General features: G+C 42.9%; 1 protein-coding gene across 1 annotated transcript in view; it reads left to right on the top strand.

Moving 5' to 3' along the window:
- Positions 1–1,665: 1,665 nt before the first annotated feature.
- Positions 1,666–27,912, top strand: part of DNTT (DNA nucleotidylexotransferase) — a 36,636-nt gene continuing 10,389 nt past the window's right edge. The window contains exons 1-8 of the mRNA XM_024735008.1: positions 1,666–1,915; positions 13,846–14,020; positions 14,726–14,854; positions 16,107–16,277; positions 17,311–17,382; positions 18,620–18,743; positions 23,979–24,111; positions 25,180–25,288. Of these exons, the coding sequence (XP_024590776.1) occupies positions 1,713–1,915; positions 13,846–14,020; positions 14,726–14,854; positions 16,107–16,277; positions 17,311–17,382; positions 18,620–18,743; positions 23,979–24,111; positions 25,180–25,288 (1,116 nt within the window). The 5' untranslated portion in view covers positions 1,666–1,712. The remainder of the gene's footprint in view (positions 1,916–13,845; positions 14,021–14,725; positions 14,855–16,106; positions 16,278–17,310; positions 17,383–18,619; positions 18,744–23,978; positions 24,112–25,179; positions 25,289–27,912) is intronic.

The following is a 27,912-nucleotide window of genomic DNA, read 5'->3' on the forward strand; positions in this document are numbered from 1 at the left end:
AATTTTATTTTACACATAAAGTTATGAAAACGTCTCTTTATGGCAGTAATTCTCACCTAAGGATCATCCCATCCCATCCCAAAAGATTAATTTTAGGCTTATATAACAGACTACTTAGTCTCCTGAACAGACAACATTAGTCTACTGAAAAGCTGAGATATTTAGCATTTGAAACCCAAAGACCTAAATCAAGATCTGATTCTGCCCCTTATTCTGTGATCTTGAGTACATTGAGCCTTTGTTTCCTAACTTATAAAATGCACCAGCATAGTTAAAATGCCCACCATGAAATTCCGATGGAGCAATTAGAGGCAACAGATTAGAACACAGAGTAATGTGAAAGGATCTGAAAACACAGTTCTGAGTGAAAAATAAAAAGGTGACCAGCAGGATAAGAAGTATAACAGTGCCATTTATGTAAAATCAAAACAACCATACACGATGAATAGCACCCATGCTAACTACAGAAATCCAATGTATTGCAGTGCTAATCTATGAGGGGAAGAGAATGCAAGCTACTTGGGAGGTTAAAAAATCATCAAAAATAAAGACAAGGAGAAAAGGGAACCCTCTTGCACTGTTGGTGGGAATGTAAATTGATACAGCCACTAAGGAGAACAGTATGGAGGCTCCTTAAAAAACTACAAATAGAATTACGGTACGACCCAGCAATCCCACTACTGGGCATATACTCTGAGAAGACCATAATTCAAAAAGAGTCATGTACCACAATGTTCATTGCAGCTCTATTTACAATAGCCAACACATGGAAGCAACATAAGCGTCCATCGAGAGATGAATGGATAAAGAAGATGTGGCACACATATACAATGGAATATTACTCAGCCATAAAAAGAAATGAAATTGAGTTATTTGTAGTGAGGTGGATGGGCCTAGAGTCTGTCATACAGAGTGAAGTAAGTCAGAAAGAGAAAAACAAATACTGTATGCTAACACATATATATGGAATCTAAAAAAAAAAAAAATGGTCATGAAGAACCTAGGGGCAAGACGGGAATAAAGATACAGACTTACTAGAGAATGGGACTTGAGGATATGGGGAGGGGGAAGGGTAAGCTGGGACAAAGTGAGAGAGTGGCATGGACACATATACACTACCAAACGTAAAATAGATGGCTAGTGGGAAGCAGCCGCATAGCACAGGGAGATCAGCTTGGTGCTTTGTGACCACCTGGAGGGGTGGGATAGGGAGGGAGGGAGGGAGGGAGGCGCAAGAGGGAAGAGTTATGGGGACGTATGTATACGTATAGCTGATTCACTTTGTTGTAAAGCAGAAACTAACACACCATTGTAAAGCAATTATACTCCAATAAAGATGTTAAAAAAAAATAAATAAAGACGAGGGGTCTCAAGAAATTTATAATAAGTAAATAGATTAATTAATTAATTAATTAATAACATGGGAAAAATGATGCTTCCCTACCTTCCTCAAAAGGTTATTCTGAGGATCTGATGAGATGATGCATAGGAACCCAAAAGTTAATTTACCATTTCCATTATCATCTCTGTACTGGACAAATGAACAGAGGTAGCAATTCCCCATGGATCTTCAGCAGGAAGTCATGAACAGGGCAGAGCCCAGTGAGATGGTGAGATGACATCAGGGCTCCTTATGAAGGAGGGGCAGGCTCTCCCTCACTTCTGGAGACACCACTTGTTGGCACAGCCAAAGGCAGCAGCAGTCTCTCCCCATGGATCCGCTGCACGTGGCCCCCTCAGGCCCTCGGAAGAAGAGACCCAGGCAGCTGGGCACCTCAATGGCCTCCCCTTCTTATGACATCAAGTTTGGAGATTTGGTCCTCTTCATTTTGGAGAAGAAAATGGGAACCACCCGCAGAACCTTCCTCATGGAGCTGGCTCGAAGGAAAGGATTCAGGGTTGAAAATGAGTTCAGGTAAGAGACATCACGGATTTCAGTTTGTGAATAAGCAGGGCTTCTTTGGAACCCATGTTTTCCTCCACCTACAGAAGAGGTGACTCTCCCACTGGGAGAACAGGTATGAAATTAAACAACAAACTTGAGGCAATTAGTTAAGGGAAATAAGATGAGTGGGGATTTGATGCAATTATATTGAAACCAGTTGGCACCAAAAGATAACGTAATTTTTTTTTTTTTTTTGGCCTTTCACTATTATGAGATGAGGTATCTAGGGATGATCAACAGAAACCTAGTTGGGAAGTTCAATGATGAAACCATTCGAGTTTGTTCTTGACCAAATTAAACTAAAGCACCACTGAGTTCAATCAAAAACTGTCAGCTGCTTGGAAGCAAAGAGAGTGGTTTGATTGCTTGGCTCTTGAGCTGTGCGTCTGACTGTGCTGAGGTGGGTAGTGTCTGTGAAGGTCTAGGATGAGTGACCAGCTGGCTCACCATAGGCACCCAAATGTGGCTCTGATCATGCTTTTCTAAGCAGCAGTCTGAGTGGGATTTGTAGAGAGAGGGATGCTGGTTAAAGATTCAGGGGCAGCTCTGTCCAGGGGTGATGGACACCACGCTGAGAGTGATGAGATCAGAGCCCAGACAAGAAGGCAGTTGAAGCAAACGCGTGGGGTACCTCAACTGGCTCACTAGCAAACCCACTCACATCCCAGCACTGGCCCTGCTCTTTTTCTAACAGTCATGTAAACTCTTCACTGGTTTCAAACAAAACAAAATCCAGACACAAATGGTATTAGAACCTTGGCATAAACAGTTCCAAACAGAATTGCCAGAGGGCTTGTAATGAATAAAGAATGATAATTAATGCAATTGGCTGGCTTTGATTGTCCAAGGAATAGTTTGACCGCATTTTTTTTTTCAGGAAAATCGATAAGAATTCTGTGTGAAAATACATTTTTACTTTGAAGATAGTCTTTGACGTTAAAAAATAAAACTGACAAGCATTTCCTGAGGAAGTGTCAGTTTCAGATTGCTAGAGAAACATATGTCAAAAGTCAATAATCAGATATGATAATTTTCACAATACCCATAATTCATATGAAGAGTCAATCTCATAGAAACATTTTATTTATTTATTTTTTACTGAAGTGCCCCATTCAGAAATTCCTGAGTTTCCCATGGTCTCCCTCACCCGATTTCTCTTTACATGGTCTCCCAACTCCTGCCTGTTTTTTCGTTTTTAACCCCTATCTCATTTGGGATATTAAGCTCAAAATCTCATTGAAACATCCCTTCCACAAAATCATAGATGTCATCCAATTGTTGAGTCTGCCTTATTTAACAGACTTACATAAAATATTGGAATCAGGAGGGGGAAAGACGACATAGGTAAGTGGCTAAAAACCAAAATTGAAAAAAAGGAAACTGAAAAAGTAGAAACTAGAAGCCTTAGCAAATATGGAACTGCTTTTTGCGGTAAAGAAATTTGGCAAGGGCCAGACAGGAAGGTGAGAGCCAGATGGTCAAGGCATCACTTACATAGAAAGCTCTCTGTTGAAATGTCCACACTTCCAGCAAGAGCTGACTAGTTTAGTTACAGGCACAGCTACGAATATGCACACGGTAGCTGAGGCAGGTACTAGGAGAGACGCTGGGAGGCAAACTTCTTCTTTTGACAAGAGCCCAACAGGCAGCTTTGCTGCCGGGGGCCGAGCCCAGCTGCTCAGGCGACAGAGGAAACTGGCGCACGGTGAGCCAACTGCTGCTGTGAGATGACGGTGGCAAGGTTCCCAGGCTGGCTGCTCAGAAGACACATTAAATACAAATGTGTTTTATGGCACAAAAATAAACCACAAGAAGTAAAAGTCCTAGCTCTCAATCGGAATTTCCATACATAGTTATACAGACTTTAACTGGAAAAGACAATGGAAATTATTGTAGGGGAAAATCTCTAGATAAGAAATCTAGAGACCTCAAATTCTGGCTCTGACCCTTCCCAGCCATGTGATGTGGGGCAAGACCCCCCTCTTCTCTCTGACCTTAGTTTCTTGATAAATGGTCTAGTCTATCTGATGTGATACCACATGTGATGATGGATGTCAATATACTTGGATAAATTAAAACAGTTATACAAATGTAAAGTGTGGTTGTTTTCTTGTTACTTAGCTGAATCCATTGACCTTTACAGTAAATCCCTAAGGAGAGGGCTCTCTCTCCACACTCTGAACTAGATCAAATGACATAAATAAATAGAACAAAGAAAGGAAGGAAACCCATCAAATCGTCTATTTCGTAGGGAAAGGGGTAGTAGGGAGAGACTAGGTAGTAGGCGGAGGAGGTCGTAGGGAGACATTATGGCTGCTTTTATGCTCTGTGTTTTCCAAGTGTTTTTACAATAAACGTATATTTTTAAAATGAAAATAAAGGAAGTTGTTTTTTAAAAGAAAGGATACTTCTCAATAAGAACAGCTAGATCTCTCCTTTTGATATATAGGATTCAGAGAAAGAGGAGCTAAAATTAAAAATGCTCTGAAAATAGACAGTAATCTCCATAGTTTCTGACACATTCTTTGGCTGCCAGGAGGATTAAATTTGAGGAAAAATCTGATTCCTACTTTACCTGGACCTGAACACACAGCTTAGAAATGGTGTACCTGAGTGCATAGAACTATCTGGAACTATTTAAATTTCTAGCATATGTGCACTGTATCTTTATATTTGGATTGGACTTCATTAATATTTATGTTATATTTGCAAAAGACACGCTATTGCATGTGCCATAGGAAGCCGGTTCTTGAAATATAAATCAGGAGAGGTGTCAAGTCCTTTGAGGCATTTGTGCACATTCATTGAAAAGGTTTCGGAATTTTATTCCATGGCCAACATCCTAAATTTTAGAGCGGCTTCATAATATTCGAGCTACTCTAGCTGGGACAAGATAGAGAAGGATCAGAATCTAGTGTTTGTCATGTTCTTCTTTTATCCTTGATTCCAGTACTTTGAGCTATTTTAAAACTTTATCTGCATCAACCCTCCTCTATGAACATATTAGCTAAGCCTACCATCTATGTCTTGACCTAAATCATTGATGCTGAAGAAGAAAGGGCTGGGTAGGAAGGGTGGATCTCCATGGTCACATCGCCCAGCAGATTAACACTTGCTGAGTTCCACTGTTCAAGCTGTAGAAACCCATCAGAGGATACTTTTGCCCTTCCTGGACCTGCATAATTTGTCTACAAGGGTACCTTTGGAAGGCACTGATTTTACTGAAAGCAAGATATACCATCATGGCATCACATATAAAGTGTTCTGTTAGTACCCACTCTGCACGATATGTGTCAGGTTCTGGAGACAAAAAATAGTAGAAGACTTGAACCCTGCAAGCAAAGAGTTTAAAATCAGACAGGAGAGTCAGGAACTGTACCTTTGTTGTCACTTAGCATGAAAAGATAGCATAATGTATTTTCCAAGTATGTACTCGTCTTCCTCTTTTTTTAAAATCAGCATTTTCCTACCCAACACTTCGAGCCTTCTTGTGTCATTTTGGTTTCCATCCATTAACTACGTAACTTTTGAAATGTGGCTTCTGCCTCACTCATTATCCCAAAACTATTGTCTTCAAAGAATTTCCTGGTAGTCAAATCCATGGTTTTTCACCTGAATATTGATAAAGACCCTTTCCTTGACTAAACTCTAGCGTGGCTTCTAGCAGCTTAAGGCCATGTCCCTAGGATTGTACCCCTGGCCCCGCCTTAAAATGCCTGCCTGAGAAAGTTCAAGATTACCGGAGAATTTACTGTTTGTTCCAGCCAAAACCTGGCAATAGACAGATAGACCCCTGAACCCCCTCTTAGAGCAGGTACTTTAGAAATCTTGCCAGTATAAACCCTTTCTCTGCCCCTTTGAGATGTAAATCTTCCAACCACCCAGAACTGTCTTCTCAAGGACCTGAGAGCAAACATCCAAGGAGATCATTCTCACCCCCAGTCTCTGCAGGAAGGTAAAGGCCTAACTTCAGTGGGCCCCTTGCTCTAACTTGCCCCACTGCCTCCTGTCACAAATATTCCAGACGTTTTCTCCTCTGAATAAGCAGCAATTAGTAAATCCAGGTGGCCAGGTCACAAGGACCAGCCCCCTTAATGCCTCTCGGTGCCTTTCCCACACTCCAGCCTTTACAAGGTCTCCTGCCTTCTGTTCGCTCGAAGTTGAGTTCCATTCATGCTGGACCCTCTTCCCTATTGCAATAGTTATTACTGAATAAAATCTATTCTTACTGCTTTCAGTAGTATCCAGCTCTGCTTATCTTTGACAATGTCTGATCACTTCAAATTTGTGGTATCTCAAATAAAAATATTAAAGTCATTGTTTGCCAAATAAACTGAACACCAGATGAAAGAGCTGTTACCTGCTCTAGAAAATACGATGTGGAACTTGTCCACCTCTAGGCCTCTTCTGGGTCCAATGTCAAAACACATCTTCATTGGTTTCTCTTTATGGGTTTTTCTCACTCTTTCTCCCCCAACCTTGAATGGCTCCTCCCTGCACCTCTCTGCATCTAAGACCTAAGGCCCCTGGAAGCCTTCCTAGAGGAATAAACTTCCTCCGTGGACACAGGTGTGATCCATGGCCTAGGGTTGGGCCCCGGCTCTTCCACTTGGGTTTGTTCCTCATCTCACCCAGCTGCCCGTCCCTGACTCCACAAAGGCAAGGGCGTCATCTGGGCCATTGTGTAGACCTCATCTTCATACCCTTGACAATTTTCTTACCCAGAGTAGGCTTCAGGAAATATTTGCTCAAAGAATGATTTATCTGGTGAATATGAAGCCAACCAAAGGAACTTATGATTACCAAGAGTAATTTTTGTCACTAAATTTTTTTTTCCACAATGCACCTGTATTACCTTTGTAATCAGCAAAGTAATGAAGACTTTATTTTTCTGAGTTCAAGAGTATGCAGTGTAAAAATTAGTCCTGTTCTGGTCCAAAGTACTTTATATTTCAAAATTTGTGGACTTTAAAAATGAAAATGTTGGGCTTCCCTGGTGGCGCAGTGGTTGAGAGTCCGCCTGCTGATGCAGGGGACACGGGTTCGTGCCCCAGTCCGGGAAGATCCCACATGCTGTGGAGCGGCTGGGCCCGTGAGCCATGGCCGCTGGGCCTGCGCATCCAGAGCCTGTGCTCTGCGGCAGGAGTGGCCACAACAGTGAGAGGCCCGCGTACCTCAAAAAAAAAAAAAAAAAAAAAAAAAAAATTTTATATGTTTCTTTTTCTTGGGGAAAAAAACAATTTACTGTGGGTCAAAAACTCAAGGCAAGACCCTCTCAGTCTTAAGTATATCAAGGACTGGAAATAGAAACTTGGCTTTACTGGTGCTAGTAAGAATGTGCCATAAAACCAAATAAAACTACCTTGATTTTTCGGTGTCAGGGATTCTGAAACAGATCGGTTGCTAGGGAAATTTGCAAGAGGATATTTTTAAACTGTGAATGTCTCTGCTCAACTATAAATAACTATTTAAAGTTATTGTTTATAAAATAAGTCCTATGTCAGATGGAAAGAATTAAGAAATTAACAGATACAAACTACTATACATAAAATAGGTAAGCAACAAGGATTTACTGTATAGCACAGGGAATTATATTCAATATCTTGTAATAACCTATAATAGAATATAATCTGAAAAAAATATCTGAATCACTGCTGTACACCTGAAACTAACACAATACTGTAAATAGCTATACTTTAATTAAAAAAAAAAAAATGCCCTCCCCAGGGAAAGAAAAGAGTTTTAAAGACAAAGAAAAAAGCAGGTGACCATCCATGAGGACAGCTTGGGGTGTCAGTCTGGCTCCTGGCAAAGAAGGATGGCTGCCTCTTTCCTCATGGAGAGTTTTTCTAATTGTATCAAGAGGCAGGACCAACTGGGAAAAGAAAGACAGAAAGATCAGGGATACTGGTATCTGAGAAAAAAAATCGGAACTGAGATTTGTGAGTTACTCTTTCAGTTTAGAGCTTTCTGGACATCTGAGGGCCACATTCATGATTCTTATAATATCTTTTACCGTATGGATTATTATATACCTAATGTGTTTCTTTTAATTGCCCCTAAACGGAATCATTGCAATTTAGCCCTATCTTAAGGAATAATAATCATAAAAACCATGGGTCTGATATACATAATTTAAACATATAGATTTAATAAACATATAAACTTTTAAAATGTTCAGTTATGTACTCCTTAAAATTATCTCATGTGCCTGCAGAGAAATGAGTACCATGTGGGAAAACATTGCTGTAATTAAGCAGCAAGTCCAGCATGGGGATCAGATCTAAGCTGGGGCAGGTAAAGAGCGATCTTTCTCTATAGCTCCGTTCCACAAGGTGGAGTTCTTGGGCTGTGAGGTGGTTTTGAAATACGGTGGCCCCCACGGAGTGACAGGGACTATTTTCCCTTTCCTTGCATTGGGGGTGGGGGTGGGGCTGGTGTAACGGATAGGGTACAGCAGAAGTGATACTATGTGGCTTTGGGGGCTAGGTCATAAAAGGCCCTGAGGCTTCTGCTGTTCCTTGGACCCCAGAGCCTCAGGTAAGAAGTTTGAGGTCCCGCTGAGAGAGGCCACTTAAAGGTGCTCAGGCTGATCGATGCTGCTGAGCCCCACCTCCCAGCCACCCTCGCCAAGGTGCCAGACACGCATGCTGTGTGGAACACCAGTACCTCCATCAGCTGTATATGCAACAGAAGGATGGCCCAGCTGAGCTGCCTAAATTCCTGACCCACAAAATTGCCAGACGTAACAAAACTGTTCCTTTTCAAAGCCATTGCATTTGGGGATTGTTGGTTGTGCACCAACAAGATAACTAGAACTGACTATGTCAGAATCACCAAGGGAGCTTGTCAAAATCCATATTTCTGGGCCCTAGGTGAGATTTGCTGAATCTGAATCTCTGGTAATAAGGCTCATGCATCTGAATTTTAGTCCACCTTCCTGTGTGTCTCTAGTAGACACGAGAATTTTAGAAACTTTCCTTTAGAGCTATAGATTAATCAATTCATTCTACTAGTGGGCTCTCTATTGACCATTGCTCTGAATCTGGCCGTGAGCTGGGCGCCAGGCATGATTATAACCATGCAGCTTATAATCAGGCAGATTGTAACACTGTCCTTGCCCTTGGCGATGCCAAGCATCAAGTCAAGCACGTTTCAGTTCAGCACCAGTTGAGGAACAGGACCCTGCATGGTTTTCCCTGTGGGAAGCCGAAGGACAAATCCGAGTTCAGGATTCCTGCAATTGGTTCACAGCCTCCCAAACCCACTCCAAGGCACTATTAATTGGTCATGGCTAAGAAACTGGATGCACTTAAAGAATGGAATCCACTGATATTTCAGGAACAGCCATCTCAGCACTGCCTTGGGGTCTTTAGAAGAGATTGAAGATGGCTGCCTGAGGCTCGCTGCCACCTTGTATCATAAGAAGAAAGCCCAGGTCTTTGGGGCCAGCCCCAAACAGCCATCTCAGCCCCCATCCCAGGTTGATTTGCCCTTGAAAATGACATGCATGTGTATTTATTCCTTTAAGTGGAAAAGTGATGAAAGATGGTTCATGACAGAAAATGGGAAAATATAGAAAAATGCTTAAAACAAACAAAACCTCGCACAGGGGTCTAACCACAGTCTAGCAGAACGTTAAGAGATCGCTCGAGTCATGAACACCTGGGCTTCATGTAACCTCTGTAGGCTTGGTTTTCTCATTTGAAATTTTATTCCCCACCTCATAAGACTCTTGGGCAGATTGAGTAAGAATATATCCGTGTGTGTGTGTGAGTGCGTGTGTGTGTGTGTGCATGCACGTAGTTTTTGTTATTCTTGCAGATTGTCTGGAATGTTTCTCTCTAGTCTTTTTCTTTCGTGTATACCAGTATTTAATAGTTTGTTGATTGTTTTACAGCACCCTTCCCCCACATCCCTAGGCATTCAGAATGTCTGTTAGAGGCAGGGCTGAGTCCGGAGATACCCTAGGTGAGAGATGGTGTGGAGGAACAGGGGGTGGTAAGTGTGGATGGTGAGGGACCTGAATTTGGAAGAGGAGCCCCGGGGCTTCCTCCTGAGCACATCTATCTCCCTCCGAAGTTTAGGCAAAACCCAGAGCTCAGGGAGCCTGACAGCCCCTCTGTGACTACTCCAACCTGGTGTGTAGCCATAGCAACCGTTCTTTCAGAATTTCTGGGACAGTCCTTATTGTAGCCCATATTATACTGGACATAAAACATCGAAACATGAATCCTATGTGGCAGCAGCAGGGAGAGAGTGTCTAACAGTGTTATGTAGGAAGTGTCAGTCCACCTCTATTTCTGCACTTCGGAGAGAATCTTCATCGTGATCATGATGGTGGTGGTGGTGGTGGTGATACCCATCCTGATGGTATTCCTTTTGAGAAAAGGAATAGCTCTCGCCAGAGCCATGGAATTAAGCACAAAGTCACAGAGGGACAGCTCAGTGTGGTCTAGCACACAGGTTTTATTCTATTTTGTTTTTTTGGCTGTGCCACACAAGATCTTAGTTCCCCTACCAAGGATCAAACCAGCACCCCATGCAGTGGAAGCATGGAGTCTTAACCATTGGACCACCAGGGAAGTCCCCCAGTACACAGATTTTAGATTAAAACAGACCTCAGATCAAATTTCAGCTCTACCAATTATAGCTGGGTGAATTTTCAATGTCTCTCAAAAGCTCTTTTCTTATTTTTAGATGGGGATAACCATACCTACCTCATAGTGTTATTGACAATTAAATGAGGTAGCGTATGAAATGTGCCTACCATGGTTCTGGTACATGGTAATATTCAAATATTATTAGTCTTTTCAATACTGGAGTCTTCAGGGCAGAGAGAAAACCACTGTATCAGCAAAGGGCTGCCACAACACAGCAGTAAGACACGGGCAGCAGAACACACTAGAGGGGATGACCCTTCTTGGTAATACTATCTGCTAAGGGCTCAGAACAGAAAGTGAACAAATGCTTTATTGTGGTGGTCTGGAACCGAACCTGCAATATCTCTGAGATATGACTGTACTGTGATGATGTCAAAGTTCCTAATGCTGACTTTCAAGCTCTTACTTTGTGGGAACGAGTGACAAACAGTACTGAACTCTGAATAGCACAATGTGAATGTTTGATTTTTTGTTTTGTATGTGCTTTATTGCTGTCGTTGTTTTGTTTTGTTTGCTAGTTGCTTAATGAGCAGGGGTTGGAAGTCTAAATCAGAGTCTTCCTTCATATGATGTATAGCCTATATTCACAAATACGCTTATATGAATTCAGTAAGAGATGAACGTGGTCCTCATCCAATACGGTGAGCTCACATATCCCCACTGGGGGATGGTGGTACAAGAGTGGATGGTGAGGGGTCTAAATTTGGACACTGAACCCCAGAGCGCCTCCTCAGCACACCCTGCTCCCTCTGAGGTTCAGACAAAACCCTATTTATAAGAATAAATATTATAATAAATAATGTAATAGTAAAATTTCCCTTCGAAGGGCAGAAATATAGAAGGAATAATAATTACTATGTAGCCCTGTTAATTCTTTTGTTGTTCAAGTCTTGACATAAACAATCTTTCAAGAAGTTTACCATAAATAATCTTTGGAATTATATGGATCTGGAATAGGGAAGCAGCTAGCCGTCTTCCCTCATCCCCTGTAAAAGGTTGTTTTACCCTGACTTATTTCTGCCTGGGCCTGCTGCACATCCTGCCATCCAGATGGTCTCAGCTCTGATCTCCAGCCCTCACCTCTCTCCCAGCGCCAGCCTCAGATCCCAACTGTCAGCCAGCTATTTTCATTTGGATCTCCAGCCATCCTTCCAATGCAGCATGCCTGAAATAAACTTCAATTCCACTCCCCCACCCCTTCCCCCAAAGAGATGCAACTTCCTAAATCCCTATTTCTACCAAAAGTGATAATACTTGAGTGTGATAGATATGCTGGAGTCATATCTGAGTCTATTCTCCACACCATCTTTCATAGGCGATGCCAGCTGTCCATCATATGTCTTCTTTGCCTTCCTTTCTAGAGCTATAGGAACCAGAGTGGGGTTTAAGTCATCTTATATCTGGTCCAGTGATTCATCTTCCTAAGTAGCTCCCCACCTTTCCCCAACCCATGACTCCCCCTTCCAAATCATTGTGTGTAACAGATTAGTCTTTTAAAATAACACAACAATGCTATCCATGTCCTGCTCACAAAAGCCTTCAGTGGCTCCATAATCCCAGAAAACAAGATCCAACTTCTTCAGCCAGGCTTCCAAGACCCTCTGTAATGTGGTACTCAGCCACATCTGCAACTACTTCCCAACATGAATTCTTCACTCCAGTACAGGCCGTTCTCCTTCCTTTCCTCTGAACCTTTTCTTCCAGGACGACCAAAAGTTCTGCCTACCAGGTACCTTATCCCTCCCATCCACCCAGACAGGGCACAAATCCTGCTTTTCCACAAAGCCATCCACCTCTGCCAGCCCACACCAAATTCTTTTCCCTCTCTGTGTACCATCTGCAGATCCTGTCCATATCTTGTGTCTTATCATAACATACTGTTAACATAAGATACTGATGCCCAGAGACTTCTCTTTTCTTCTTCGGTACCCATCACCACCACAAGAAACCTAGGGCTGTGCATATAACAGTGAACCAAAAAATACCCAATGAATCCAAGAGTCAGTCAAGAAAAGGAGAAGGAGAAAGAAGAAGTCAAGCAAGAGAAGTGGGAAAAAGAAGAGAAAATTGATTTTTTTCTCTTAGATACCTAAGTACACTATTTGCTCTTGTTATTTCCCAGATTCATAGACTACTTGAACTGAAGGAGCCTTAAAAATTATTAGTTCCAATGATAAAATGCTGACTGTGGAGACTTCTTCAAAACTAGAAATAACATACTTGACCCAGAAAAGACAGTCAAAAAGGATAAATATCATTTACCAGCTGTGTGACCTTCAGGATGTTCTTAACCTCTCTGTTCTTCAGTTTCCTCATTTTTGAAGTGTGACTAGTATGACATTTACTTGAGGAGCTATGTGAGTATTAAATCAGATAATGTATGTAAAGTACTTGGACAGTGCTGAAACATTGTAAGTGCTCAGTACTTACTAGGGAAAAGATACAGGGTCTTACGTCACAGGGTTGTACTTTGAAAAACATGTAAAACAGGGGCTTCCCTGGTGGTGCAGTGGTTGAGAGTCCTCCTGCCAATGCAGGGGACACGGGTTCGTGCCCCAGTCCGGGAAGATCCCACATGCCGCGGAGAAGCTGGGCCCGTGAGCCATGGCCACTGACCCTGCGCGTGTGGAGCCTGTGCTCCGCAGTGGGAGAGGCCACAACAGTGAGAGGCCCGTGTACCGCAAAAAAAAAAAACCAAAAAAAAACACAAAACATGTAAAACAATATTTCTCAAAGGCTGGTCACCTCCTATTAAGGGGTTGTGAGATCAGTTTAGTGGGATGTTATAAGCATGTCGACATCTACATCTATATTTTGGGTGATGATATAAAATGTGTTTCTAACTGTGGGTCACAAATAAGTTTGAAAGGCACTGGGTTAAAGCCTTCTACAAATAAAAACGAAGTGGTACATCAAAGCCACAAGCAGAGTGCAAGGTGCTAATTTAAGAACGGTTCTATCCTCCATCCTCTCTGGACCTTGGTTTCCCATTGACACCACAATCTTACTAATGTTTTCTTAATTTTTCTTGCATCTGATATGTAACATAGACCACTGTTGTTACACTAATTTAAGTAGAATTCCCTTGCATGGAGGTCTAGGTTCTCTGTGCCTATGGTCAGGTCTACTGTGCATCTTTCTCCATCAGATGGAATGCTCTGAAACGCCTCAGGGAAAGAGGAGAGCTTCTCATTTCAAAAGTCCCTTCAGCTGGTAACTTTGTCTTGCATTCTGCAGTGATTCTGTCACCCACATTGTAGCAGAAAACAACTCTGGTTCAGAGGTTCTTGACTGGCTTCAGGTACAGAACATAAGAGCCAGCTCACAGCTAGAACTCCTCGACGTCTCCTGGCTGATAGAAAGTATGGGAGCAGGAAAACCGGTGGAGATTACAGGAAAACACCAGCTTGTTGTAAGTGTCACGAATGTGATTTTCATTGCCTTTTGCTTGATGATTAAGAACATGGGCTGTAGAACCAACAGACCTGAGTTAAACCCCAGGTTCTCTGCTTACTCCCTGTGTGAACTTGGACAAGTCACTTAGCTTTTCTGAGCTTCAGTTTCTTCCACTACATTATGAGAACAATAGTGCCTGCCTATCTTGTAAGATGGTTATGAGGATTAGAATAACACACATGTAAAGTGCTTAAGACAGAGCCTGATTTATATATGCACTTAATAAATGGTAGCTATTTTTACAAACAAGTCTATACACAAATATTTCAAAATATTGAAGTCTTGATGTCTAGCAGTCAGAAAAGTAGAAGGTTCTAGTTTTTTTTCTTACTGTGATCATTCATAAAGAAAAAAATAAAGTTAAGCTCTTAATTCCACACCCATCACCAACAGACCATAACTACGTAAGTTCACAGAAAAGAAAAATGATATTTAATTGGTAGTTTTTTTTCATGTTATTTTTTCAGATTGCAAAAATAATACATGTTAATTGTAGCAAATTCAAATATTAGAGATGCATATAACATAAAATTTGAGCCTCCTATGATTTTATTCTCTTTCCAGAGACAATTGCCATCAAACTGCCTTTTTCTTCACACACATCTATTATTATCACCACTATTAATTGTTATTTAAAATGGATGCTGATGCATTTGTTTAGGTGAGAACAGACTATTCAGCTACTCCCAACCCGGGCTTCCAGAAGACTCCACCACTTGCTGTAAAAAAGATCTCTCAGTATGCGTGTCAGAGAAGAACCACTTTAAACAACTGGAACCACATATTCACGGTAATGGAGATTTACAACAACACCTAGAGCAAACGCAGGGCTTTCTGCTTCTTTCCATGAATCTCCAAATTAAGTTAGGAATATTCCTGAAAATCTAGGAATGTTTTTCACACCCATACCCACTCCTCTAACCTGATCTCTGGTTCCTCTTTCTGTCAAGAATGGGTCTCCTTTTGTCACGGAAATAGACAAATATATTCGGAGCACATTCTTTAGAGACAGTAGATTACTATTTATCAGGAGTTGTCATTAATGGACGCAACAGTTATCAAAGGCAAATATTCTGAAAAAACAAATATGTACTGTAATTCGTCCATTACATAGTAAGAGCAAATTACATAGAAATAGCAATTGTGCATAAATAGCTTTGCTGGGAAGCCAGAGGATTGAGAGTCCGCAGACCTGGATTCAGCCTCTCTGATATTAACTAGCTGGGGCAAGTCAATTCCTCTCTCTGAGCCTCAGTTTCCTCATCTGCTCAAAAAGGAATTAGCTATAGATCATCTCTAAATTCAGCCCTGAAATTCAATAATTATGTTTCAAATGACCCGAACAAGCCTATAACTGCTTGTCCTCCAGCCTAGAGTCAGTAGTCAGATAGATAAAACATGCATTAGTATATCAAATACAAAACTTCTCCTTTCTAGTCTTCTAGCCCCACGTGTGCAAGGAGCACCAGGAAATTGCAGCTTCTGGGCACACTGAGCATCGTGCCACACAGCTGCAGCTGCTTCCTCCTCTGCCAGAAATGCAAACGTGCCCTACCTTAAATAACCCTGCCTGTGGGTTTGCGCCACTTATGATTATACCCATTCATTCAACAAGCCTATGCTAAGTGCTGACTGTATTTCACGTATGAGATAAGAGATGGGGCTTCCCAGTGATCAAGACAGAATCCTGCCACAGGCTGGTGGGAAAGTCAGCAAAGAGGGAAGGATCATGCCAAGTAACAACTAGGAAGATGCAATGAGCACAGTATCATTTTATAGTTATATCACTCTTGAATATCTAATGGCAGAGAACTCAAAGTTTCCTTACAAAGCACTCTGTGGCCTGTCTTTTCAACTCAATTCCTCTCATCCACCAAGGGACGGGTGCAAAAGTACAGCACACCCAATCCTGATCTTTGAGGAAATAGTCACGAGGTGTTCTAATACTTAACAGAGAGCAAGGTGTTTGCAAGTGGCTGCTGGCTCGTCGGCTAGGGGCCAGGAAACAGACTGTGTTTTGCTCATCTGGTTTTATTCTTCAGGATGCCTTTGAGGTATTGGCTGAAAATTATGAGTTTAAAGAAAATGAAGTCTCTTGTCTGGAATTTACGAGAGCAGCTTCTGTACTTAAATCTCTGCCATTCACAATCATCAGTATGAGGGACACAGAAGGAATTCCCTGCCTGGGGGACAGAGTGAAGTGTGTCATAGAGGTAAGGGTGAAAGGTCATTCGTCCCAACTCCTGATAGGGAAGGAGGGAGGGAGGGAGAGAGAGAGATGCAGTTAATGGATTTTCCTGTTAACTATATAGATGTGGTATTCATGACTTATTTTCCTTTTTCTCTAATATAGATTATATATACATATATATTATATAACATATATATTACATAGATAGATAGATACACACATATATATGTGTAATTCATACTCCAATATTTTCTCTCCTGGAGCTATGTGGGGTCAGCTAGTGGGAAAATAACTCTCCCGTATCATTAATCACAGTGAAAGACTCTAGTGACCTGAAAGCTCAATGGGAGAGGATGCTATGACTTCAAACACAGGCTGTGTGAAGACCCTCACTTCCACTCAGGGGACTTTGCCCTCCAGAATGGTGGTGGGTGTGATGGGCCGTGGAGCTGATTCTGTATCTCTACCTGTATATTCTAAGAAGAGAGCCAGGGATGGGTAGTTACTTATTTAATGATGTTTAAGGATTCCCTGGCAAGGCAAATTGGTCATCCAAGAGTAAGTTTCAATATAGTCAAGCTCGAGGTAAATTATTCAAGGGAAATAATCCCAGCTCTATTTAGAGGATGTTGGGTGGCTCTGAGCTAGACATCATAAGGGCTTGAACCCGGATTAGCTTTTCAGTGGGTCCAAAATTAACCGGCTCAGATGAAAAGTCCTCTTGTTTCAGCTAGTTTATATTAATTGAAAAGAAAACTATCTCAAATATTTAGACACACCTTTTTCAGTGAATCTTTTGGTTTGGTGTTCTATAGATTTGGACCCTAATCATTCTGTACCTTCCTCCTTGAGGATTGTAAAGGGGTCCTTGGAAATATAATAACCTGAGATTTTTCAAGCAGGAAATGTCTTGTTTTCTCCAGATCAGCTAAGGAAATATCCTGTATACAACAGGTGTATTTCATGAAAAATTAAGCTACTAGATCTGGGGATTTGAAAATCTTAGACTGCAGTTAACATCACTAATGTAATATATTTTTCAACTGTTTGTGCAGGAAATTATTGAAGATGGAGAAAGTTCTGAAGTTAAAGCCGTGTTAAACGATGAACGATATCAGTCCTTCAAAGTATGTGATTTTTATATGTATTTATCAAAAATGGTTTTTCAGTTAATCCTATTACTTATTCTAAGTGGTTGTATTAGTCAGCTTGGGGTACCATAACAAAATGTCACAGACCGAGTGACTTAAACAACAAATATTTATTTTCTCACAGTTAGAGCCTGGAAATCTGAGATTGGAGTGCCAGCATGGTTGGGCTCTGGTTAGGACTCTCTTCCTGGTTTGCAGACGGCCTCCTTCTCAATGTGTCCTCGCATGACACAGAGAGAGAGCAAACTCTCTGGTGTCTCTTCTTATAAAGGCACTAATCCTATCGTGAGGACCCACCTCATGACCTCATCTAAACCTAAATACCTCCCAAAAGCCCCATCTCCAGATACCATCCCACTGGAGGTTAAGATTTCAACATATGAATTTGGGAGGAGGGGGCACAATTCAGTCCATAGCAGTGGTCTAGGAAGGAGATGCCTAAATAAATATGGGTGCTCGAGCTTATTGCCATGCTATGGTGAGATACAAATGACCTTACCTCCCAAGAGTCTGTCACTCCTGGGTACACTAAGACTGTGAGACAAAACAAACCTACCTACTCTTAAAGAACAAACCTGTTCTTTAAGAAACCGGCTCCTCACTGAATCCTTGTCTACTTTGAAGCAGGGTTTGTTACCTCCCAGTGTTCCCTACTTTGGAGTTGCAGGGGACAGAGACTTCCACCTACCAATCCCTTGGGTTCAGAAGTGATGCTTAGGCTAAACTGTGGTCGAGGGCAGAAGGCCAGGCTTAGGGGGCGGACAGACTGGGGTGAGTCTGGGCTCTGACACTTACCAGTTGTGTGATGGTGGAGAATTTATGCAACCTACACGTGCATCCCTCTCTAAATTGTGAGGGTGAATATGCATCAGTGTGTGTAAGACACTCTTGGCAAAGGGCTGGGTACAGATCCCTGTTGTCACGCATTGACAGTGCAGGCAATCCTTATTGGATATCTGGAAGCCCTCGGCAGTGCCAGAGGCTGGCTCCTCCCTTCTGCTTCATTTAGTAATAACATATGTCAGGAAGGGACCCTCCTGAAATAGAAATGCCCCTGAAAAATTACCATTGCCCACCTGCTTGTCATATTCAGGAGGAACTAGGTCAGAGATTTGTTTACACCCTTTCTTAATCGCTTGACCTTGAAAAGTATCATTTCATTGACATAATGTTTGTTGTAGAAACTAAAGGCATGCCTTTCCCTTTGTTTCAGCTCTTTACTTCTGTATTTGGAGTGGGATTGAAGACATCTGAGAAATGGTTCAGGATGGGGTTCAGATCTCTGAGTAAAATAAGGTCGGACAAAACCTTGAAATTCACAAGAATGCAGAAAGCAGGTGAATTGTCTCTCCTAAAAAAATCTCATGTTTTTGCCACATGGGCTGGTTAGGCTGTGGTAGGGATCTGTCTGCTGTACTTCATACGTCAACTCCAGTCTTGGTGAGCTGGTCTCTTGTTTGGCCTGTTTTCATGCTATGGCTAAAAGCCCAAGCTTTTGGAATCAGGCAGACCTGGATCCAAATCCTGGCTCTGGCACTCTCCAGTCGTGTCATCTTGAGAAAGTTAGTTAAAATCTTTGAGCCTTCATTACCTCATCTATAAAAGGGAGGTAACATCAGTACGTAAGTGGGGAACAGATCAGATCTTGCAGGCAAAGCGCTTAGCCTGGCACAGAGCAAATATACCCTGCATGAGGGCTGTTGTCATTCCTTTATCCCGCTGTCAAACCTGGTTGCACCATTGATCTAGTTCTTACTGAACTGACCCTTCCAGATATTTGGGTCCTGGCTGGGTAAGAGGTATGGGGGAGGAATCCAAGACAGAACCTTGACCTGGAGAGTTGGGGAGTAAAGAATATTTGAACGAACTAGAGCTGTTGCTTGGTACAAATACGGATCTGCTTTAGAAACTGTAAGACACCAGGACATAGAAGGGAAATGGTGGAAATCTAGACAGGGGTTTATCTACCCAACCAGGACTCCTTAACCCAAAAGAGTGTAGAGACAGGCATCTGAAAGCCTGGCAGGGCCTCACAGAGGTTGAAGATGGCTTGATCACTTCTATTTATGAAGGGTCCTGGTATATTTTTTTCAATCAAGGAATGTCAAAAAACAGGGTCAAAAATTGTATGATTTAAATGTTTATTTTTAATATGCAATAGAAATACAATGTAACTGGGATTTGAAAGGAAGTCACAGCCACAGTTCTGAGCACTAGGCCTTCTGAGTTACAGAGAATGAGGACGTCATCAACATTTTTAATCATATGAAAGTAAGGGAATCTTCTACAAGAGGAGGCCAGAAAGAAAGAATGAGGATGTTGTCAACATTTTTAATAATATGAAAGTAAGGGAATCTTCTACAAGAGGAGACCAGAAAGAAAAGAAAAGAGAAAACAGCTATCTTCTGTTTAAGTGATGAAAAGAAACAAGCAAGAGGAGAGGAAGAAATCAATTCTTGGTGGTTCCCATCAACACTACCATAGAACTCCCCAACTTCATTAAGTTGCTAGCCTCCGAAAAATTGCTAATAAGGTTTATAAGATGCCACATAGGAACTAAAAGAGCCTAAGGAAAAAAAAGACCCATATTCATATTCTGGGCTTCTGAAAGTGCACACTTAGTAAGCGTGATGTACACCAGCTCTAGAGTTGCCATAGAAATATATACATAAGTATTAAAATATACATAAGTATTAAACATGGCTCAGAACGATAGTAAGGGCTGTCAACACATAGAGAGAAAATGGGAGGCAATGCCGTATTTCCCTTAGATGAAAACCTTTATCAACTGACACCGAATGCTCTTGGGATCCAAGTAGCTCCCAATTCCCCAGCTTTGTAAACTGGATTTTTCTCTTCCTATTTGGGCTCTTCCAGACAGATGAACGAAGCAGCTATTATTCTCTCAATCCATCAGTGATGGCCATCCGACTATCTAATGCTTTTGTTTTATGTAGAACTCGAGGAATGCCTTCCTATCATACTTATAGCTGAAAAACCCAGGCTTTATGTGTCCCTTGTAGCAGCGCTACAATGAATGGACTTGTCAAGGGAATAGTTTAGCATTTTGCCAAGGGTAAGCTAACTGAACATGTTGAAAGTACGATCCAGGGGTGAAACCCTGATTCAGTTTTACTTATAATCATACTTGGTTTTAATTCCCTGAGGCTTGAGGATTCACATGCCACATTGGTTTCTGAAATATAACAGCACACATGTAACACTGTACAGGGTAATAAGTTTCTTGTAATAAGTTCACCTCCCTACCATACCCAAAAGGAAAGCCAATTAAGTTGCTTTCATGGGTGTCAACAAATTATTAAACTATCTCCATGTTCGTTCCTGATACCTGCATATGCCCTTAAAGAAATTGCTGTTAATCATGACTTTTGGTTTAGGTACATCCTGAATAATCACAGGAATTTTATGGTTACCAAATGAGTTGTACTGTGAATATCAGCCATGATGAAATTTTTGTATCAAAAAAGAGCCAAATGGAGCATTGTTGTTCATTTTTTTCACATTCATACATTATTTGTTTAATTTTATTAAATTGATTTTTTAAAATATGGTAAGAACACAACATGAGATCTACCCTCTTAGCAATTTTTCTTCCATTGGTATCATAATTTGTTTACCCATTTCCTGTTGATGGACATTAGAATTATTTCCAGTTTTTGGCTATGAACATTCTTGTACCTGGGGATATATGTTCTCATTTCTCTTGTGCATACACCTAGGAGTGAAATTGCTGGGTCAGAGGCTGAATAGCTATTGATTTAGCTCTAGCAGACACCCCACCAGCACTGTGTCAGATACATAAAATGCAAATATCTCCTCCCAGTTGGTAGCGTGTTTCTTCATTGCTTGATAATGTCCTTCGATGAATATATGTTCTTATATTCAATGAAATCCAAATTATCAATCTTTTCATTATAGTTAGTGTCCCTGTGCCCCTGCTCTGTTTCAGAGATATTTGCTTACCCTCAAGACCATAAAGACATTTTCCTGTTTACCTTCAGAAGCCTGATTCTTTTTAACTTTTGCATTGACGTCTATGACCCACATCACATTTACTAATGAATTTTTGAGGGTACAGTAGAGTACTGTCAATGCAGTATTGTGTGGCAGGCACAATGATGCACAGCAGACCTCTGCCGGAACTTTGTACCCGTTGCACAGCAACCCCCTGAAAGCATTGTTTTTTAAATCAAATGCTCCACACACAAAAACGGCCATATCGCAATAAAAATGTGGCTTTATTCTATTGATTTTATTATTTTTTTAGCATCTTTATTGGAGTATAATTGCTTTACAATAGTGTGTTAGTTTCTGGTATACAACAAAGTGAATCAGCCATACATATACATATATCCTCATATCCCCTCCCTCTTGCGTCTCCCTCCCAGCCTCCCTATCCCACCCCTCCAGGTGGTCACAAAGCACCGAGCTGATCTCTCTGTGCTTGTGACTTTATTTTTAAAAAAGAGAGAGAGAGTTTTAGGATTGATATAAAAAACAATAGTGTTCCACAAGCTGTGTGGTTTGGTATTGAGCACAGTTTATAGATGTATTAGTGTGAACATTATCTTCTCTTGGTCCTGCCAGTATGATTCTGCAACTGTCCTTATTTAGAGATAACATGGGAAGTTTGAATTGGAGAATTTTGTGACTGTGATGTTCTAGCCAAATGGCTTCCTGCCTCCTCCCTCCCGTGATCCTGGAGGTGAGAAGGACCAACATGGTGGCTCCACATCTTTCCAGAGAGCAGTGATGGGTGAAACTGCTAGGAGGTAGACTTAAGCTCATGAAAATAAAGAACTTTTGATGCTCCCCCCCATTTTGTTTTTGGTGAGAACAAGTAGGATCTACTTTCTTAGCAAATTTCAAGTATACCACAGAGTATTGTTAACTATAGTCACCATGCTGTACGCTAGATTTCCAGAACTTATTCATCCCGCGTATCTGAAACTTTGTGCCCTTTGACAAACATCTCTCCACTGCCCCAACCCTCCAGCCCCCAGTAACTGCTATTCTACTCTCTGCTTCTAAGAGACGTTTTTTAGATTCCACATATAAGTGACATCATGCAATACCTGTCTTTCTGTGTCTGATTTATTTCACTTAGCATAATGCCCCCAGTTCATCCACATTGTTGTGAATGACAAGACTGCCTTCTTTTTTAAAGGCTGAATAATATTCCATTGTATGCTAATTAGCTCGATTGTGGTAACCATTTCCCAACGTGTACATATATCAAAACCTTGTGTTGTACACCTTAAATTTATACAATTTTTGTCAATTATACCTCGATAAAGCTGGGAAAAAAAGAGAAAGAACTGCCCTCAAAAGACCTTACAACTAGGAAATGGGCAGCTTCTGGAGGTATCAAAGCCTCCCATTATTAGAAAGATTCAGGCAGAGTTGGAATGCCCCCCTCTTGTGGATCCTAGGGAAGAGAGCAGTGCCTTGTATGGAAGGATAACTAGATGGCCCTCAGGCTCTATGGATCTCTCCTGCACCCTGCTCCCCTCCCCTCCTCCGCTTCATCCCAATTCTTGGAGATAAAGCTCCCATCTCCTTTACTCCTCTGCGCCACGCCTCCCTCTGTGGGTCTGTGGGGTTAACCAAGTCCTTAGAACAACTCTTCGTCATGACCACTCTGTCTGAGCTTTCGTTTATTCGTGATGGTCAGACAAAGAAGCAATAAGCCAGATCACCAGAGACATTTTCTGACTCTCCTCAGAGGCAAATCTACCCTCTTCCTATTCTTTTTTTTAAATGAATTTACTTATTTATTTATTTTTGGCTGCGTTGGGTCTTTGTTGCTGTGCACAGGCTTTTCTCTAGTTGTGGCGAGTTGGGGCTATTCTTCGTTGCATTGCACGGGCTTCTCATTGCGGTGGCTTCTCTTGTTGCGGAGCACAGGCTCTAGGCACGCGGGCTTCAGTAGTTGTGGCACGTGGGCTCAGTAGTTGTGGCACGTGGGCTCAGTAGTTGTGGCTCGCAGGTTCTAGAGCGCAGGCTCAGTAGTTGTGGCGCTCGGGCTTAGTTGCTTCGCAGTATGTGGGATCTTCCAGGACCAGGGCTCAAACCCGTGTCCCTGCATTGGCAGGTAGATTCTTAACCACTGTGCCACCAGGGAAGCCCCCCGCCTTCCTATTCTTGACTTCAATTCTGTAATTCATCTATAACCGTGCAACCCCAAATCTTCCCACCCCTAATCTTTATGCATTAGCTTTTTTAAAATAATAGGGCACAGCTTATTGATCAGGAGGGCTGGTTCTTCAATAGGAAGTCAGATTTGAACAGCTTGGTTCTAGGATATGAAATATTGCCTCTTCCTTAGTCAGGAAACTGTAAGTCTCTCAGTCAGAAAGCAAAGAGCCATTGTTAACATGAAAAATTCACAACCAAGAGAACGCAGATCACTCGGTCTCTGTGGAACAGTTTGGCGTTGATATCTGTGGCCACGTTAGCTCTATGTGGGGACGAATCCCCTCTCACTGAGGGCTGGTCATTTCACATGAGACATGTCCCTTTCTCCACTGACTTGTCCAATGGCCTCTCAGGATTCCTCTATTATGAAGACCTTGTCAGCTGTGTGACCAGGGCCGAAGCAGAGGCAGTCGGTGTGCTGGTTAAAGAGGCCGTCTGGGCATTTATGCCTGATGCCTTCGTCACCATGACGGGAGGATTCCGGAGGTAAATAATGATGACGGCTGCTTTTACCTCCCCTGCTCTAACACCTTCAGTGGCTCCCCATGCTCAGGAGTTTTGGTACAAAATGTCTTCGGGGGTCTGGCGCCAGCTTCTCTCTGCGTCCTCATCTCCTGCACCTCATGTTTCACTCCAGCAACCCCAAGTTGCTTGTCTTTCTCAGCACACATGGAGCTCTTTCTCGCCTCTGTGACTTTGCTCCGTCCCACCTTTCTGCTTGGGCTTGTTTCCCTCAACTCATCAGCTGGCTCACTTCTCCTCATCCTTTAAGCTTCAATTCAGATGCCACCTCCCCCAGAAAGCCTTCCTTGACGCCCTCCCCCCCATGCTGGGCGAGGCACCCCTCCTCGGTTCTCCCTGGACAGCTGTCAAGTAATTGTTTGTATTGTTTGTATGCGTGTTTCCCCACTAAGGTTCGGGAGCTTAGTGCTCAGTGAGAGCCAGTGCGTGGTGCCTGGCACACAGTAGGCACTCGAGAAATATTGGTTGTGTCAATGAGTGAATAAATAAACTCTTCACAGAGATGTGTGCAATTTTTGGATATTGAAGCCCGTTTCAGAAAGAGACTCCTTCCCTCCCACACCCTTCTCCATCTCTCCCCATTTCTTACATGGTGGCTGTTGGCTGTGGAGGTGATGGAGAAAGTGGGAAGACAAGATCAAATCCAAGAAAACGCCCTTAGTCTATGTCGTAATTGCAAGAACCCTATCTCATGTTACGTGGATATAATTCTTGGTTCGCTTGTTGTCCAGCTTGTCTCTGGTGTGTGGGAGTGTGTGCACGTGTGGGTGTGGAGAAGAAATAATCTTTGCCATTTTTACCCACATGTACATGATCATATACGTACCGTATATGATTTTTTAATTTTTCTGTGTCATAAATTTATTTTGCAAGGAGGAGAGTTGTGTAACCAAGGATCTTTTGTTTAAAAGATACATCAAGAGCATTTTGTGTTGCAGACCTTAAGCCTGCGGCATAGAAACACAGGTGGCTTTTTAAAATTGAGAACTAAAAATCTAATTCATTTCAATTTTATACAATTTTTAAAATCAGGCGTAAGAAGACTGGGCATGATGTAGATTTTTTAATTACCAGCCCAGGATCAACAGAGGATGAAGAGCAACAACTTTTGCCGAAAGTGATAAACTTATGGGAAAGAAAGGTAAGAAGAAAGATCATAAGTAGATGTTTGGACGCTCAAGAATTACATTAATACCGTTGAATTTGGCACACTATTGACCTTGTAAATGTGTAATGATCATCTAACTGATTCTCAGTTGTTTGCAACAGCTTACACAGTGCCAGTGATATGCAGTGAGACTTACCTGCTTTGGGTCCTAGAGTCTGGGTTGTGAGCTTGTGTATACACACTCGTCCTATTACCAAAGGGGCCGAGGGCGGCTTGTCTCTGTGCTGGATGTGCGGAGGCATCAGAGCCCTAAACAAAATGAACAGCGTGTGCTGAGAAGACCTGGAAGGTGTGAACCAGGGTAGAGCAAGCTTAGGGGTGGGGCTAATACTAGGATAAAATCAGCCCAAGAGGTGTTGGGGCTGCCTTGAACTCTATGCTGGTCAATAACCACCTTGACTTTGTGCTGAGATGGGAAGAAGTGAGCTAATGAGGGCAAGCTGGGCCCAGCAGAGGTCATGGCTCAGGAGCCCCCACCCACTGAGATCAGATTTGCCCCGGGCCGCATATTGCCCAGTGGAGGGAACTAAGGATGACCCTGTGGCCAGAGCCACCTGCAGGGCCCTGACTCCTGCCCAACCCCAGTGAGAGCGCTGAGGAGACCAGAGGGCCCTTCCCTAGGAACCCGTAGGCCTGGATGGCTTGAGGAGGCTGGGGCTGGTGTTTTTCCAGCACAGCTTCATTTTTCCTGAGTGATTTAGCATCTTCTGGGTGTGGACAAATCTCCCTGACACACAGGAGAAAGAAGACCTCAGATACAGTTAGTCTAAGAAACACACGACTCTGGTGCCAGGAGTACCAGAATTGAAGACCCAACTTTGGAACCAGACCCAAATTCACCCACGAGGCCCCTCTCTCTCTCAGGAGCGGGGATCCAGACAGCCGGGAGCTCTGAGCGTGAGCTGAGCCAGGGGAATGCCGGACGAGAGTCAGCCGAACCTAGGCTGGCCCTACTTCTCCACTCGAGCAGGAAAGCTGAAAGATTCTCACGGACAGACAGCACCCTGAGGGGCTCTGCCAGCCACAGCCTGGGCGGAGACAGGGCTGCCTGGACCCCCATCAGGGGCTCTGGCAAGGGTGAACCTATTTGACCTTGGTATACAGTCACCACCCTCCCCACGCTCTGAGACTGTCCCAGCACGACATGGGATGGGGTTGGGAGATGGGGACAAGAAGCCTCATTTTCGTTGGTCTGTCTTTGGCCGCCAGGCAGCCATACTGCTGGTCCCCAAGCAAAGAGATGGGCAGACACTGGTGGATGCAGAGGTTAAGCACGTGGGTTTTAGATTTAGGATTTTAAAAGCACAACCCTGCCATGTACTGGCTGTAGGAGCTGAGACTCTCTCCTAGCTTCTCTTTCCTCATCTGTGAAACAGGGATAGCAAGCTTCTCTCATTTGTTAATGGGAGGATTAACTGAGAGAATTAGTGCAGGGCTTGATAAATGCCTATTAAACAGTGGCTGTAGTCATGATCTCTCCTGCACGACTGTATACTGAACTCTGCCGGAGAGCCAGGCACTGTGCCGGGCGAGGGGACCCAGGGGAGAACGCGAGCAGCTGTTCCCCTTCCCTTGCTGACAATCAGGCACCAACTCTGTCCACACCCCCGCAGCCCCACGCCTGCCCCCAACACCTCGGTTGTGAATCATGGTTAACTTCCACCTCTACCTCACTCCCCACCCCTGCCTTTCTTACCAAAATCTGCACTTTCCAGATTAAAATGACTATATCTCATGCAGGCACACTCAAGCACATGCTCACACGACACATGCGTATACACATACGATGTTTTAAAACACCTGCAGAACGAATGAACAGCCAATGGGTATGGTTTTCAGTTGCCTATCAGATGAATCTACATGTGGTCCTTGTAGAAGACCTCACCGTGGGAGAAAGGGAGGAAAAGAGCTAGGAAATACTGATCTCGGGGGGAGGGTGCCATCCAGAAGACTCCACTGGCCACCAGCAATTCACCCCAGAGGGGAGGGCTGGCTGGGTGTAGTTTGGGTTCCTGCCTGGTGGGTGGCCCGTGTGTCTATGACCAGCCAAAGGGTCACCACCACGTGGCAATAGTGCAAACACAGTTTACAGCTTTTAAGAAGCCAGCTTTGTGAATTTTTTTAAAGGGGGGAGGGAAGTTACAAACTTGGCTTCAAAGTAAGACTTTTGATATTTTAATAGCTCGCTTTTCAGATTTACATAATTCAAATTGATGTGAAAAGTTGTGATGTTGACTAATCTTAGTAAGTTTCATTAAAAAGCAGATGTCTTCCCGGAGTTGGTTGTTAGATTTGCCTAGGGCAACACCTGCCTGCTGCACCAGAGGCTCTTCCTGACACCAGCGCTCCCCCCACAAATCCCCACTCCCCACCCCAGCTTTACCTCCTCAAAGTGTTGAGTTGAATTGAAACAATGTCTCTTGGGGGTGGGGGTGGATTGCGCAGGAAATGCCAAGTGCTTCTAATAACAATAGCAAATGGAACTAGTGATGCTCCAACTGTGGTCCCCAGATCAGCAGCATCAGCGCCACCTGGGAACTTATTAGAAATGCAAACTCATCTCCTCCCCCCCCCCCCCCCCGCCCCCGGCCCCGCCC

The sequence above is a fragment of the Neophocaena asiaeorientalis genome, unplaced genomic scaffold (genome assembly GCF_003031525.2).
Source record: "Neophocaena asiaeorientalis asiaeorientalis breed wild unplaced genomic scaffold, Neophocaena_asiaeorientalis_V1.1 scaffold240, whole genome shotgun sequence".
Lineage (NCBI taxonomy): Eukaryota > Metazoa > Chordata > Mammalia > Artiodactyla > Phocoenidae > Neophocaena > Neophocaena asiaeorientalis.